This window comes from Eufriesea mexicana, unplaced genomic scaffold (assembly GCF_001483705.2).
Source record: "Eufriesea mexicana isolate 0111107269 unplaced genomic scaffold, ASM148370v2 scaffold10819, whole genome shotgun sequence".
NCBI lineage: Eukaryota > Metazoa > Arthropoda > Insecta > Hymenoptera > Apidae > Eufriesea > Eufriesea mexicana.
This window is the reverse complement of record NW_016918457.1, coordinates 178,429-194,567: the sequence shown is the minus strand read 5'-3', so window position 1 is coordinate 194,567 and position 16,139 is coordinate 178,429. Positions and strand designations below refer to the sequence as shown.

Here is a 16,139-nt window from a genome sequence, read left to right as displayed (position 1 = left end):
TTATAATTTTAAAATTAAATAAAATTTATTTAATAATAATATCAATAAATTTATTATTTATTATCATCAAAATGTAATTTATTATATGTTTTTTAATTTCTAAAATCGCAATATCGATAAAAGCTTTAATGCATAAGCTTCGTCTTTAATATAGAATAAGACTATATAAATGCTATGATTGGAAAAAGATCGTCTCGAGAAATACTCTACTTTCAAAAAAGTTCCTCAATTGTCGATATTATTTATTATTTTATACCAATTATTATCTTATTATATATTACTGTACAATATGCGTAAATTATCTACGAACGTGCAAATATCTCGAAATATAGATAATATAGAAAAATATTTCAGGAAAGGATTCAAAAGGTAAATACTCAGACATAGGTGTACAAAAGTATTACAACTTTACTCTGAAAAATTTTCCCAAATTATCTGCATTTCCAAAATTATCTACGCGTTCAGAGATAACTCGCACACGGTGTATATTACAGTCTCTCGTCTCTTATATTATTGCATAACCTCGTACTTTTATTTGCAGACGATTCCGATGTGTCAAGGTACGAGGGGCAGGTGACGAGCAGGTTTCAGACGAGAATCTCCAAAGATACCTCGAACGAATCCGGCAGGAAAGCTCGTCGACTGAAGCGAACATGCTCGTGATAAGCCAGCGTCGAAGGCATCCCTGCTGGAGGATGCTGCTCGTCATCGTCATTTTGTCCGGCCTCATTAGGTATTGCGAACCAATGTCCACGAAGAGGCTAACAGACTCGTCACCCTCGTCGTCGCCCACGTTATCGAGAAGTTCCGCTGAATCGAGGTCGCAGAACCTTGGCTCGCCTAGCGACTTAGCCTGGCAGGCTTGGCTTCTCCTGGACTCTCAAACGGGAGCCCACTCCAGCTTGGACTCCGCCAGTTTCCTCAAACGGATCACACCCAAGAGCGTGTTCATTGCACCAGCGTTACCAGCACTGCCGCCTTGCGCGGACGGTTATCGAGCAGACACGATGGGTAGATGCGTGAAAAGCGTGAATATCAATCACGAAGCTCACCTCGGTTTCCTTTTGCAGCGACTGAACGACCGGTACGGAAACCGAGGCAGCAGTTCCGAGGCATCGTCCTCTGGTAGCAGTCAGAAGAAGTCCAGTGGCCCATTACAGTTGAACATCCCTCTGTTTTCCGACATGGACACCAAGTCGTCCGAAGTGGACCACGAAGAGACCAGAGACTCGATGAACGTACCAGTCGTGGTTCCACCACGAGAGGAAATAGACGTGGAGGAAGAAGAGCAACCGTTGGAGTCTATTGTCACGTTCTATCAGACGAAGAACAGCAGTGAGGAGGAAGAGAACGACGCGAATGTATTTAATGGGAACGATACGACTATCGTCTCCGATGATACCTCTGACGAGGATGACCAGAGTACCACGTCCACGCTCGACACGGTGGTTCCCGTGGCCGAATTCGTCGACGACACGAACGACACGAATTTCTCTGGCGTGATCGACTATAAGATCCCCATCGATATGCCCGTGTCGTTCAACGTGTCTAACGAGAGAACTATGAACGTGAGCGAAGAGGAGGAGGACTTGTGGAGTAACGAGTCTCAGCTGTCGAACTCGACCGAAGTGTCACCTATGCTGATCCTCCTCTCGTCGACGACGATATCGCCCACTTCGGTAACACCTGAGCTAGAAGAGCTAGAGATGGCCAACAGTACTTCGAGGAGCGTCCAGTTATAGTATTGTTCTCCGTTTGATAGATCTGTTCTCTTCCTTTAACCCGATTTCCTCACGAGGAGGAAGCATACCAGGACTGGTATCTTGATCGAGTCTCTGATCGCCTCGGGATGATCTGGGACAACTTGGTGCCAATGTTGGAAAGCAGAGGAGTGTTCAATTGTAGCGGTTCATCAGGCACATCTCCCTCTTACTCGCTATCGTTCTTCGTTTCGTAGATCATAACCGTAGTCCGCTATAGTCTCCAAAGACTGTCCCTCTTAAAGGCGATCGCTAAACGCAAGAAAAGAAAAGAAAGAATTGTCCGACGCTGCTCGGCAAAGTCCGACATTACGCAACGTGGCGATGCACCGGGTATCGGCAACGCGCTCCGCACGATTCTGTGTGCTCGTTAACCCGACAGTAAATGCGTGTTATATACGATCAATCGGCCCGCCTATCGGTTCTACGCGACGAACGCGTCGTTGGTCGGCATGCAAATGGCCAGGATTCATCGGCAGTCGGCAAGAGTTCACGACTCTTAATTTATTTGGCACAGTTCCACAGTCTCTGGACGTTCCCACTGCGACAGCAAACTAGGGCCGTGAAAAGCCTCGGCGACACTCGATTATCCACCGATACGTGTCCCTGCTTTCTACGCGATTAGCTTAATCGGATCGCCTAGGCGACGAAGGTGAACGGTCACACGAAATCGCTTTTTCAGCAGAGCGACATCTGTGAGAATCTGATGCCCCAACACGACTATCGATGACCGTTCACCGTGGGAGCCCTGGTCCATCGAGTAAATGAAGGTTAGGACGTCTCGTCAGAGACATGCTCATTCAGTGAGAGATCCAAGTCTATCTGGCTAGCCGCCATCGTCTCCACCTGTTGACTCATCGTCTGTCGCGGGGTTGTCGTCGAGAAACCCGTCTACAGAGAGATACTCCACGGTGAAAGGGCTTCTGATGGACGGATACCGTGTTCTTCGTACTGGAACGTAGCCCTTCATCCAGGGAATAGCGGATTCTCTCTCTGTAGTCTCGGCTGTGTATACTGTTCACTTCCGCATGCTACTCTCGAGTGCCGAAGCTTCGAATCTTGGTCGAATTTCCGCCACGCGTATCGTTGCCCTTAATTTCCTGTACCGCGGACTCGATACAATGATATTTCGAGGTATTCGATCAAGAAACGACATTCGTATAGGCCTAAGTTACAGATTAAGAGATTCTCCTTTCGTAAGATCGATGGTATAACAATGGCACGTGTATCCTTAAGCTTACTCGTGATTAAGGTTAGGATAACGTGTCATGTCACTTTAACGTGGGGTTAGAAAGCAAGGGTGATATGGAAGGTTTTTATTACGTATATCGAAAAAGTAAGTTACGATCAGCTTGTATTTGTACATTTATAAAAGAGGCTTAAGGTCGATGAAAGCTTCCTTACTCTCGATGTGGCGTTACGGTTTTTAGACGTATGTCTTAACCTCAATTTGGTAAGGAACTCGCGAAGTAACGCGCGGACGTCGAATATCCCGCGATTTTAGTGTTAAAATCCGGCCTAGGCGGCGCTTCCGTCGACCTAGTGTGTGCATCGTCGTCGTTCGAGAACTGGGATCGAAATCGAGAATCTCGTCCGTATTCACGCGAACTCGAAATATTAGCTAACTTTGCGTCCGAATTTCCCTCGAAGCAACCCTATTTTTAGCATTTTTATAGTAGATGCATCACGATCGAAGATTCCACGGCACCAAAACCGAAAATACATTCCCAAGATAGCACGCCATAACCACAAAGAACGCGGCGATACACGAAACCTCGATGTTATGAAAACAGAGACGAGCGGTAAGGCGAATGGCAAGGTCGCGTTTAATCGTTATTTTATCGTGCATGAAACGTAAGTGGAAAGAATCGTGTACACTTCGTGGGTCATGGATCACTGCCTAACTCGATCATCGAAGAACCATCTTCCTTGATACCGTTTGACGACTGCGATGATAAGATATGTAATAGCGATTAATCGACCGATCGATCTTGCGTTTCTACGGTAAGAAAAAGATAAAGTATACAGGATAATAATGTTGCGTGAAATGCTTGGTTTTAGAGAAACTGCGTCCCAAATCGAGTAAAAGCTGTGTCTGTATAGTATATTGAATTACGAATTACGATAACGTCCTCGATCGTATCTTGAACCCCGAGAAGATCACCTTCGAAAGTATCTGTGTACGATGTACGTATACACGGAATCTGGGTTCACGAACTCACGGAGAACATGCTTGTGACCCCGGTATATCGAATCAGACTGATTTTAGCGGTATTTGCTTTATTTATAGAACATTTATAGAACAGAGAAATCACGTGTCCCTCTGTCACGAAGAAAAATCTCGAGAGAGGTGCGCGCTGCTCTCCTCGGCAGCGACCAAGTATTGTCCATACAGCTTCATCATGTGCGTCATGTCTGCCCCTGTACGGAGAAACGTAAACAGTTGTGGTCGTACTTTCTTTCCTGAATTTTAAGCTGCTTCTGTTCATATGTGAATTTAAAAGAGAAAAAAGAACGAGAGAATTGTGCGCAACGTGTCTTGAAATTTGATGTTGTGAAACATATGAAAGGGATATCACGACACGGAAAAGTGTTGCTTCAATTTTATTTTAATGAAGAATTTCTTTTAACATTTTTTGATTCAGTTGCATATGCGTGCAATTGTTGCTTTTAAATATTAAATTTGAGAGGAATTAATGAAGAAGAAATTGTGCAAAAATGATAACAAAAATGTATCCATTTTCAATATGATACTTTTCTGCGAAATTATTTAATTTAGCGATTATACTATTTATCATGTCATTTTATTAAGTGTTTTTCGTTTATGAATCTTGAATTTGTTACCGTTCTTTAATTTAATTTTTAACTTTTAAACTGCAACTACAATTGCACGTATTGAACTGAACATCATGTATACACATACATCATGCATATTTGACTTTTGTTGCAATATAGTTAACTTAAAATTAATCATCGAAATTAAATTATAGTTTAAACCCTCTCTTTGGTACGCAATACATGTTTTATTTATACTCTATATCGCATCGTGTAAAGCAACGCATATTTATTCGCACACCTACGACAATCGCAACACTTTATGTTTCTCCAGTGTAATTGAGTCGAAGCTTACACCTACATTGTATAGCGAAAACACGTATCTATGTAGTATGAATGTTTTCGGTGTGCGATTTGATCATTATCCTAAGCCAGCGTTCCGAAGACAGTGCTCGGAATAGTGAGAATCAGTCGTTTGTCGGATGTCGTTTAGCTTTACGACCGTTGCGATAGTTCTTTTTCACTTTTTACACGTACGATAACTTTTTTGTACGAGAATACGCGGTAGAGTGCATGCAATACGGAATAAAAAATTATCATTATTCGGAATCCATCGATGCCCTTTGGATTTTATACGAAATGAAATTATCTACGTGTGACTATCACGTATGAAAATTACGAATTTGACATCGCGGCCAGTAATTCTTTTTACTGCTCTACGTATGCTTCGATGTGGTGTGTAATCTCTCTTTCTCATGTATTTGAATGTTGATTCGTGTACATATTAATTTTATTAAGAGAAATTGTATATACATTGTATAATTAAGAAGCGTCATCAGCGTCTTAATGTGTATTAATTGTAACTGTATAAAAATATTATTGTATTATTTATAGCTAAATATATCGATGTATATTACACATTGTCGTGTCGTATCGTGTAAGAGCTGTTAGATCGCAAAACGAAACAACTTATAAAATCACTCGATGTTGGTCTTGCACCAAAATATCATGCTTTATTATTATTTACTACCTGTCCAGGCATGATAAGCGATTATGTTACAAATCATTTTATTCATTAAGCATTTTTTATTGTACATAACTTAATTGTTAAAAAAACTGCATGTTACGTTGTATTACTGGATGTACTTCTTAACCCTTTAAATCCCATGGCCAAGAAATACTTCTCTGTGGACTCGTCCCTCGTTGCTTGTGGCTTTACATTTCTTACATATTTATAAAATTTATTGAGATCTTTCTCCAATTGTTCAGATTTTCCACCATCCCATAATTTACAAAGGAATGTTCCATCTATTTGAGTAACTTGCAAAGCAAATTTCAAAGCACTATACACAAGTCGTATTATGTTCTCATGATCTAAGGCTCTGACACCCGATGCATTTGGTGCCATATCTGACATAACTACATTAGCTTTTCGACTTTTTAAGAGTTCTAGTATTTTATTTTGAGATGATGCATCAGTAAAGTCCATACCACTCAATAAAGTTGCACCTTCAATCGGATAAATCGGTTGCTTGTCTATTCCAAAAACAATTCCAACAGCAACACCATCCTGTTTAGCTTTTGCATTTGTTACATTAATTGCAACTTGAGTCCAGCTACCAGGAGCAGCACCACAGTCAATTACAACATGCCCTGGTTGCAAGATTTTAAATCTTTCATTTATTTCTAATAATTTGTATGCACTTCTACACCTATAGTTTTCTCGTTTAGCCCTTTCCACATAAGGGTCTTGTATCTGTCTTGTAATCCATAATTGGGAACTATGCTTCTTTCCTTTTAAATTTTCTGGTTTCTGCCGAAATAATATAATACAAGTATGTAACTTTCTTATTGCCGAAAAATTTCTAAGATTCTTCATAATATAACCTAACTAAAGTAATAGAAAAAGAAATTGTACGTATGAAATTTATATATACGAACTTATTGTTTTCTTATTTTTACAATTTTGTCACTATTTCGTTATTGCATAAAACTATTAATATAAATAAAATTCTGTATAACAAAAATCATAATACTTCATGGAATCAAACAACCTCTCTTATGTATGTACATACATATAGTGTAACTACGATTCGATTCTAGTATCAGCTGATTAATACAGTTGAATACGCATGCGTAGAAATCCTATAATGGTGACGGAACTTCGTAGTTACGAAAAGTATCTCATGTGCTTGCCGGCGAAGATGTGATAGAATTCCACGACTAAACGATCGTTCGAACGAATGTTGCGATTAAAAAAGTGATTTACGATGAACCTAACTGCAGGAAATCCTCATGGGAACGGCTTGCTTTATGCTGGTTTCAATCAGAATCAAGGTATGTGACCGAGTGTGCTACATTTGACAGTCCGGACATGTACTGTCAAATTTATTTTTTTACTTCTAACCTTTTCATCTAATGTCTCTCACGTAACTTTATCACAACTTTATTTCTTTATATAATTAATATCATATTTACGTGAGAAAATATGTTTTCATAAATTATTAGTTGCTTCAAATAATGAAAACTACAAAATTTATTATTGTTTTATATTTTTTAATCTTATTCATCCAAAATTACAGAAAATCTTTATTAACAGATTTGCATTAAATTCATTTTACGAAATTATTTGGGTTCAGTTCACATAATCTATTTCTTTTTTAAATATTTATATTTTGCTTTTAACCGTATTATTTGAATTATCTTTTGATATAGTGTATAACTATATTATTCATGAACATTGATTTTTTTTATAACACATATTTAGTAAAAGTTGTTCTTCAATTTACAAATTTTATTTAAAGTATTAGAATTATTAGAATATTTAATTCTTTAATTTATTTCTTTTATATTCTTTTATGTATATCGTCTGATATGATATTATTTCATAAAGAGTTCCATGATAATCATACAACTGTAGTGGTTTATCTTCATGCTTTTCTGTGTATCTGCACTAATATGTATATTAAATAAGAAACATATATATTTCAAATATCATATTATGATTCTAAAGAAAAAAGATAAATATGTAATGCAAGAATAGATAGCAATATCTTTATTGTTTGTGTAATCTTTCCACTTGTAGGATATTTCGCTTGTGGTATGGAAAATGGCTTCAGAATATACAGTTGTGATCCTTTAAAGGCAAAGGCACGTCATTTGAGTGATGGAGGTGTTGGTTATGTGGAAATGCTATTTAAATCTAATTATTTAGCATTAGTTGGTAGTGGAGTAAAACCAATGTATCCAACAAATAAAGGTAAAATATTTTATATATTTTCTTTACCTTAGGATAAAAAGAATGAATTATTTATTACTTATTTTATGTAACACTTTTAGTTATAATATGGGATGATCTTAAAAAGTCATCAGCAATTACATTAGAGTTCAATGCTCCTGTAAAGGGTGTTAAATTGAGAAGAGATAGGGTAGTAGTAATTTTAGAAGGAGTTATAAAAGTTTACACATTTACGCAAAATCCACAACAACTTCATGTATTTGAGACTAATCCAAATCCCAGAGGTCTGTGTGTATTATGTCCAAATAGTAGCAACTCTTTGCTTGCTTTTCCTGGTAGAAAGAACGGACATGTCCAAGGTAAAATTTGAAGTAAAAAATTTTAGTATTATTTGTTCTTTTATCTTGTAAAATAAGTTTATTTTATTTTTCCAGTAATAGATTTGGCTAATACAGAAAAGCAGTCATTAAATATTGAAGCACATGAAACACCATTGTCATGCATAGCTTTAAATTTACAAGGTACTAGATTAGCTACAGCTTCAGAAAAGGGAACCTTAATAAGAGTATTTGAAACCCAGACTGGAAATATGATTAATGAGTTAAGAAGAGGAGCTAATCATGCAAATATTTATTGGTAAATAAAAATAAAATATTGTAAATAATCATTTATTTTACTAATTGTTCAAATTTATATTATTATAGCATTAATTTTAATCATGATTCCACTTGGTTGTGTGTGGCAAGTGATCATGGAACTGTTCATGTTTTTGCTGTAGAAGATCAGAAATTAAATCGTCAATCTAGTTTAGCATCTGCTACTTTTCTGCCAAAATATTTTAGTTCAAGCTGGAGCTTTTGTAAGTTTCAAGTTCCAGGTGGTCCACAATGCATGTGTGCATTTGGAACTGATAACAATAGTATTATAGGTCAGTATTATACCATAGTAATATACACATATACTATAAGCAATGATACCTTGAATAACAGTAGCTTCTTTTACTTTACAGTAATCTGTGCAGATGGTAGTTATTATAAATTTGTGTTTAATAATAAAGGCGAATGTACGAAAGAGTTTTATGCACAGTTCCTTGAATTAACTGATGATAAAATGTGATTGGAAAACGAAGAGAAGGTAAACATTTTTAAAAATTTTAAATGCTTTATTACTTTCATTTTTTATGTGAAGTGAATAAATGAAAGTACATATTTTTAACACTATGTTTTTAGTGTTCATTGCGTGGGTTCGGAATGGAATAGTTTATATGGAAACTGAATATTGTGTTTGTTATTTGAAATCATATTATATGGTAGAGGACCAAATGAAAAGTACTATTATTTGTTGGTGTTATGTGGACTGTGCAGACTATCAATGGCAAAAAAAAGGTTTAAGAAACGCTAGAGGGCCTATTTCTGAGATGTCTACTTACAGAACTATAAGTTCTTAAATGTTATAAGCAGAGAAAGGAATTCGATGTTTAGAGTTCCGCTTAATGTGTCGGTGTAAAAAGTAATTTTCTTACATTTAAATTAAGCAATTTATCATTCTGAAACTAATCCTGCAGTTTTTGGTGGCTTTATGCTCAGCGATCAAATCATGTACTTTTTTATATTTATTTTATAAAATTATAAATGTCTTTTTTAATTTAACGTTACAGAAAATATATGATGTTCGAATATATTTCGTATATCGTATTTCGTATCATGAATATTAGAGATTAATGTAAAACCATGAGATTTGACTAATTATCGATTATATTCGATAAATAGCCAAATAAAATAATGGGACGTATATAACGTAATGAAGTTTTATAATCTTTATTTTTATGGTTTCATACATTTAATATACATATACACATATAATATGTATATACATATGTGTATATGCAAAGAGTATATACGTATACACATATAATATACATATACACAAGGAATAACTACATTCAATTGTTATTATTGAAATATTACCACAAAATATCAATGTTGTAGTAGTGTCATAAAGAAGTTGGGATTGAATATAAAATAAAAATGATTACGAGATAAAACATTGTATTTGTTTACAATAAAATATAAACAATATGATCAGTTGCAAGCAATGTATTTTATTTTTTTTTCTCTTTTTTTCGTATGTTATGCAAATGTGATGATTAATCTTACACAACATTATTAATTAAAATTCAGTCTTACACAAAGAGAATGCACGTTGTCTACATTTAAACTAAATTTTTCGTGTTATTAAAAGAATTTTACGATTTGTCAGAGCAATGATTGAAATGAAAAATATACATATATATTACGATATATGCGTCGCCGCATTTCGATATGCAGTTTAGATTTACATACTTTAAGAATACTTGTAAGTCTCTGTGCGTTGTTCAGAGTTTTAAAGATCGTTAGAAAACAACGCAAATCTGTCAAACATTAATCATAACCTATGAACAATAAGAAACACGTATAATAATACGAAGCAAGCTTTTTGTACTGCAAACATTTTTTGAGCTTTTGTAAAATGAAATGTCTCTGTTGTATTATATATAGAAATAAGATGCACAGTGTTTTTCGAACATAAATTAACCACATTTTTTATTCGACATTTTAATGTTCCATTTTTCATTCATCAACACAGGCGAAACATGTTCAAATTCGGTTAAATTATAAAACTCTAAGTAACAAGATTAAATATCAATAGAACTTGTTGACTGACTAAAGATAATTTTAAAATTTGTTTAAAAAACACTGTCATTTGAAGGATATCTCTTGATAATGGGAGCTTTCGCCACCAAATGCGCTTTTCCACATTCATTGTAACGAATAAATTCAACTTTCTGTCACTATTTCTATACCTTCGTATAACGTTTTTAAACTTCGAACGGTTTATTTGCATCTACCTGAACGGCTTTTGACTTTTGCACGACCGGAACCACAGGCTTTTTCTTCACCCCGTGAAGTACGTGAGTCAGTCCCTTCTTCGTTTCGAAATTCTTGTATGTGCTGTAGACGACGAACCATACGTAAGAACTAGTGATTATGAAAATTAGAGCGATCATACCTAGGAAAAAAGAGATCTTCGATAACATAAATGCGAAAATTTAAAAATGTTTTAAATTTATATTCGTAAATATATCATTAATGTATTAGATTGCTGCACATAAAATGTCATTCTTCAAAACCTAATTAATGGGTTATCATATCAAACGAGAGGAATTTAATTATAATACACACATGATAAATATTAAAAGGCAATATAATAAAATGATCAAAACTTGATTATTCTACGTTATAAGTTATCAAAATATTCCAATTTAAACTTGAAAAATGTAATGAAGATATACATTCAGCATCTGAAGAAGCCCGTGTAAATGTTAGAATAGGTTAACGTTAATTTATAGAATTCAAGACAGCTGAACCACTCTACAATTATTCATCATTTAATGAAAGTTCAACCTTTCTACCAAAAAAAAGTAAACCATATGAATCTGAGTATAAAATTTCGACAAATTTTTCTAATTATTCAAATGATATTTTAATGTATAAATTATTTCAGAAAAAAAAAATTGTGAAAAGAAACATTAAAAAAATGTTTTACTTTAGAACTTAATAATTTTTAAATGAAGCATATAGAATTATGTATATCGAAATTATTTCAAAATTTTACTTTTACTAACTACATCATTCATAATTAATTAATTACAAGAAATTATTTCAATGAAAACGACAATTCGTATATAATGACCTAATAATTTGATATCTGTTATAGAATTATATTTTGTTTTTCTCATATACTTATCAACTTACGTTCACAGATATCAGCCTTGCCACCAAGGGTAGCGATAAAAGGGCAGTCTTGTTCTACCAGGAACAAAGAAATCGTCAGCGCCGATATTATCGTCATCATGACCATCATCCAGGGCGCCATAAAGTGACGATTGTTCTGTTGGAAAAAATAACTTGTTTTATCACGTAATTACCTCTGCTTATAACTACGTAAACTATAATTACCGTGAGCGCACCGTATAAGAGTAGAATAGTAGAAATAAAATGTATCACTGTGATCACTAGTCCACAGTACATCGAATAAACTGTTTCTAGAAGCATATGAAAGGGCTTCAAAATTTTTGTGGAGAAATATGATAATAAACGAAACAAGGAATGGTGGTAATTATTTAGAAAGCAAACTCTCTTTAGAATTTCTATGATTTTTTGATATATTATAGCGATCAATATTTTGATCTACTTTTTCCTGTACATATAACCACCGCTTGGTCCTAATTTAGATATTCGTAAACAATATAGGAAAAAGTTGTTTGAAATATTGATTTCTACAACATATTAAAGAATTATGAAAATCCCGAAGATCGTGTGCCTTTTAAATAATTATTGAAAAGGGCGGTTAACGAAACTCTTGTTACAAAACAATAAAATGTGAAATATCTTTAAAATTATATTATAAACACCAGTTGCATTATGGTGCGCCATATCCATTTTTCTAGTATTTAAATGATTAGATGATATATCTTCCAGAGCTTCCCTTTCCAGAGCATCTTCTGTATCTCTTACTACCATTTCTTGAATTCCCTTAGCATGTGTTAGCGCTAGTACGACAAATATAATACTAAACCCAGATGTAAACTGTAAAAAAAAATTAATAAATTAGATTAATCGCAATTATTTTATAATTTCTTACCGCGATTATTACACGATAGATCGTACTTACCAATTGGAACACAGCTATCAATACTGTACCCTGTTTCAAGTTGAAATAGTGCAAGAAATTCTTTAAGAGTCCCACCTTCATTTTGGATCTTCCTTATTTTCTTTTTAGCAATACGAATACTCTTTGCAATTATTATCTCTGAAAACAGAAAAAAGAAATATAACATCCAACGAACGAAAACATCACACGGAATGTATTCTAACAAGACTCAGCTCTACAATAATTAAAATACTAACTATACAGTCATCATACATTATACCAAAATCCACTGCAATAATTACAAACATAAAGATAAACGTGCGACCCTTCTAGGTCACTGCTGCCGCCGTTGTTCGTGGCGCAACGATAACAACAACACGAAGGGAGAAGAAGGAAAAAGTGAGAGAAAAGACGGGAGCAGGAAGTGTCAGCTGTAATCGAGTCAGGCTCGACGAATCTTCAGACGAGATTCGTCGCTTTCGAAAGGAAAGCGAGCGACGCGATGTCATTACTCACCTCCCGGAAAAAAGTGTACGGGATATCACTGAAACGTAGTTCACAATGAAAATCAATAACTTTCACTGTCTCTCGCTCATATGAAAGCGAAAGATTCGATTGTCAGGCGAAACGATATCACATGAAGGATGGAGGACTTGGGACGAGGATATTTCGTCCCGTTACTGGGCCCCGTAAGAGAGTTCGAATTATGAGAACAATGATTTAAGGGATCCCAGTTAGCTGTTTGTGCGCGTTCGACGCACGAAACGCGAATTTACCTCGTCTCTGTGGAGGGGAGGGGGTAGGAACGTATACCCCTAGCGGTGGACTGCACGACATGCGCAGCAGGCCGATCTACTGCCGCATCCTTCAAGGTGCATCCGTTCCCAATTGATCATTGATTGTTACTTGCGCAAAATTATTAATTTTCTGTCTCCTAGATCCGTGTTACGGGAAAAATTTGTATTTATTATTGATGCAACGACATGAAATTGAGAGTCTTAGCTACCGATATGATATGTATATGTATGATAGATATTTCTTTATTGCTTATTTTATATGTTAAAGAGTTAGTGTTTGATATTTTGTACATTTTATATGAGGTTATGTTTTGCTGTTTAACTACCTGTTTAGTTACTACTTAAAATATGAGATAAGGTGCGCTTCTTTATTTTTTCTTTTATTTTTCTAGTGTTTTACTGTTTCTAAAATATTATAGTAGAATATTTTACATGTAGAAATAATATTTTATTATTTCTTTTTTTTTTAAACACATTATTTGTTTTGAAATAGTATGGTAAAATAGTATGTTGCTCTTATGGATTTCTTATATATTAGATTAATAAAGAAAGAGGAATGATTACCTGAAAAAATACTTCGTAAAATACGAAATTAAAATATTATTTTATCATATTTGTTGCAGTAAATTTCTTTAGCATGTCACGAGGGACATTACAGGTAACCGATATTAAAAATAAATCTTGTTATTTTCGTGTCAGTTTGTTTCATTGTCATCGACGTTTCGTATTGTTACCAGGTATCCACAAGCGTTCTACTTCCGCAGGAATCGCTGATACTTCATTCATTACGGCGGAACAGGTGCCACTTCAGCCGTTTATTGGCAATCTCGTGAAACTTTGAATTGCAGTTCGAAAGTTGGTTCGATCGAGGTTGAATCATTTTCAAAGTAGCCATAGAAACGTGACACGGATTCAACATGCTTGTTTGTATCGCGGTTGTCTTTTTCGCGTAGCACGAATCATGACAGTTCGTTCGTAGCTATTAAACTATGCTGACGCGTCGATAGCCTCTATATTCGATCTTTACAGGAGGCTACAAAATGGATCGAAAGTATCAGAAAGTGGAGATGGGGGTGGGTGCGTTTCATCACCCACCGAGAGCAAAATATAGCGAGGAAACAAAAAATTTGATCAAACGTAAGCAAATTTTTCGAAAATTCAATACGTTTCAATATGATTAATCAAATGGATTTTTAGTTTTTATTTGTAATTCAAAATTCAAGATACGTGAGATGATTATATACTAGTCTTTATAGAAAATTATATTATATACGCAGCTTCATATAGAGCATATATGATGTGTATAGATTTTGATATTATATGTATTAAATTCAAAATTATGTTCATATCATTTTATATATTATATATATTTATTTTATTCAATATTATGTAACTAATATAATAATATACTGTACAATGTAATAATCTATTAACAAATTATAACTAATTGTATAACTAATCTGTTATATATAATTATATAATTTTTATATTTGATATTATACAATTATTCAATTTTATTTAATAATGTATAACTTGAAGGAAAGTGTAAAGTTAATTTTTCTTTTACAAAATACAGTTATTAAATTTTTCAATCAATATTTAACACTGTGATCTTAGTTCTAATGGAGGAATCCAAAGTTAGTATGATGAAAAGAAAGACTATTCAGGAAGCGATTAACCGGGGTGAGCCCTTACCAGTTGTGGAAAATTCGAAAGTAGAATCGAATAAGCATAATTTGCAGTATCAGGTAAAATCCAGTTAAGAGGAACAATTTGCTGAAAATTATACAAAATCTGTTTGCATAGGTTTTGATACCTACTGCTTGGAAAAAACGATCACAAGATATGATTATTAAAAGTGGTGCCTATGAGAGGGAGCAGTATAGAAGAACATCTCCTTTGCGTAAGATTATAAGTCATTTTATTTATCTTGCCAATTTTACTATTTATTTGTATAAATAAAATATAACAAGTATAATATAAAAAAAAGAAATTACGAGTTTATTCTTCTATTTTTCATTTCCTAGGTAATAAAGAAAAACAAAAGCGTCATTTAGCATGCATGATGGCATACGGCAAGGATATGCCTGAAACTCCTCATGGACCAAGGATTCTTCATAAAGCGAGACGAGAACCACGTAATTCTGACACCAATGATTCCATCGATGATCGTAAGTAAATAAAACCAACAACTGTATTACGTTTTTCTTATATCTCTTTTTATTTTTTAGTGGTACGAGGAATTAAAGAACGAATGGAATTTTTAAACGATATGGAATGTCTTGGAATGGATAAGAAATATCGCCCTATAATACAGCAAGAAGTCGCGCATAAGTTACGATTGATCGAATCGGTAGATAAACAGAGATCCAAAGAAATTCGAAAGGATATCCGGAAACTCGAAAAACCATTGCCAAAACCATTTCCATTAGGTCAACTTGACGAAAATTAAGAATTATTGTAACCTCCAGTCTTTTATATTTAATTAATTTATACTTTTTATCACATTTACACGATACATTATATATAATTTTAAATAATATATATAGTAGATATAATAAAATAATAACATAAAAGGCTGAAATATTGGTATTCACTTCTAGCTGATGTTTGCACATATCAAAAGGTATGGAAAGTTTAATATAAACATAAATATATAAATAGAATGCATATATTTAAGATAAGAAATGAAAACTATTTAAAAGTGCTTGTATAATGTACGTATACTGTATTAACGACTGCGAAATATGTAAATATATACAAAAACATTTATACACGTAGAATTATATATACATATACTTTGCATATTTTATATGTAGACTATGGTACATATTTGTATGCAAATTTTACACGTTTGAGTATTATTTTAATTCTCAC

At 34.2% G+C, this 16,139-nt stretch overlaps 5 protein-coding genes across 7 annotated transcripts in view; 3 read left to right on the top strand and 2 right to left on the bottom strand.

Moving 5' to 3' along the window:
* LOC108553527 (uncharacterized) overlaps nucleotides 1-4,285 on the top strand; it is a 139,586-nt gene extending 135,301 nt beyond the window's left edge. The window contains exons 2-3 of one of the 2 annotated variants that reach the window (XR_001890639.1): nucleotides 542-3,947; nucleotides 4,051-4,285. Coding sequence is in view for 1 of the 2 variants with exons in the window: in XM_017908465.1 (XP_017763954.1) it covers nucleotides 654-1,742 (1,089 nt within the window). In the remaining variant the exon portion in view is untranslated. Of the gene's footprint in view, nucleotides 1-541 lie in introns of both variants that reach the window. The other variant, XM_017908465.1, reaches the window with a different exon arrangement.
* Nucleotides 4,286-4,586: 301 nt separating this feature from the next.
* Nucleotides 4,587-6,414, bottom strand: Mrm2 (Mitochondrial rRNA methyltransferase 2). Its single transcript, XM_017908441.1, has one exon. It carries the CDS (start codon nucleotides 6,412-6,414, stop codon nucleotides 5,659-5,661), a length of 756 nt encoding a protein of 251 aa, XP_017763930.1. The 3' UTR covers nucleotides 4,587-5,658.
* Nucleotides 6,415-6,715: 301 nt separating this feature from the next.
* On the top strand, nucleotides 6,716-12,024 carry LOC108553507 (WD repeat domain phosphoinositide-interacting protein 3). 2 transcript variants are annotated; one of them, XR_001890637.1, is made up of 8 exons: nucleotides 6,716-6,872; nucleotides 7,621-7,794; nucleotides 7,875-8,132; nucleotides 8,208-8,409; nucleotides 8,478-8,701; nucleotides 8,783-8,907; nucleotides 9,003-9,282; nucleotides 11,576-12,024. XR_001890637.1 is itself a non-coding variant. In XM_017908435.1 (7 exons), exons 1-6 carry the CDS (start codon nucleotides 6,806-6,808, stop codon nucleotides 8,887-8,889), a joined length of 1,032 nt encoding a protein of 343 aa, XP_017763924.1. In that variant the 5' UTR covers nucleotides 6,716-6,805; the 3' UTR covers nucleotides 8,890-8,907; nucleotides 11,576-12,024. The 2 variants fall into 2 exon arrangements, 1 of the variants encoding a protein (XP_017763924.1); XM_017908435.1 differs by lacking the exon at nucleotides 9,003-9,282.
* Nucleotides 10,439-12,567, bottom strand: LOC108553508 (uncharacterized). Its single transcript, XM_017908436.1, has 5 exons — nucleotides 12,487-12,567; nucleotides 12,227-12,401; nucleotides 11,772-11,857; nucleotides 11,568-11,703; nucleotides 10,439-10,821 (listed from the first exon to the last, which is right to left on the bottom strand). The coding sequence occupies exons 1-5, from the start codon at nucleotides 12,565-12,567 to the stop codon at nucleotides 10,631-10,633; spliced, it is 669 nt and encodes a 222-aa protein (XP_017763925.1). The 3' UTR covers nucleotides 10,439-10,630.
* A 1,685-nt stretch (nucleotides 12,568-14,252) lies between these two features.
* On the top strand, nucleotides 14,253-15,722 carry LOC108553520 (UPF0193 protein EVG1). The gene is made up of 5 exons (XM_017908449.1): nucleotides 14,253-14,399; nucleotides 14,880-15,010; nucleotides 15,069-15,165; nucleotides 15,290-15,433; nucleotides 15,494-15,722. The coding sequence occupies exons 1-5, from the start codon at nucleotides 14,303-14,305 to the stop codon at nucleotides 15,712-15,714; spliced, it is 690 nt and encodes a 229-aa protein (XP_017763938.1). The 5' UTR covers nucleotides 14,253-14,302; the 3' UTR covers nucleotides 15,715-15,722.
* Nucleotides 15,723-16,139: the final 417 nt, after the last annotated feature.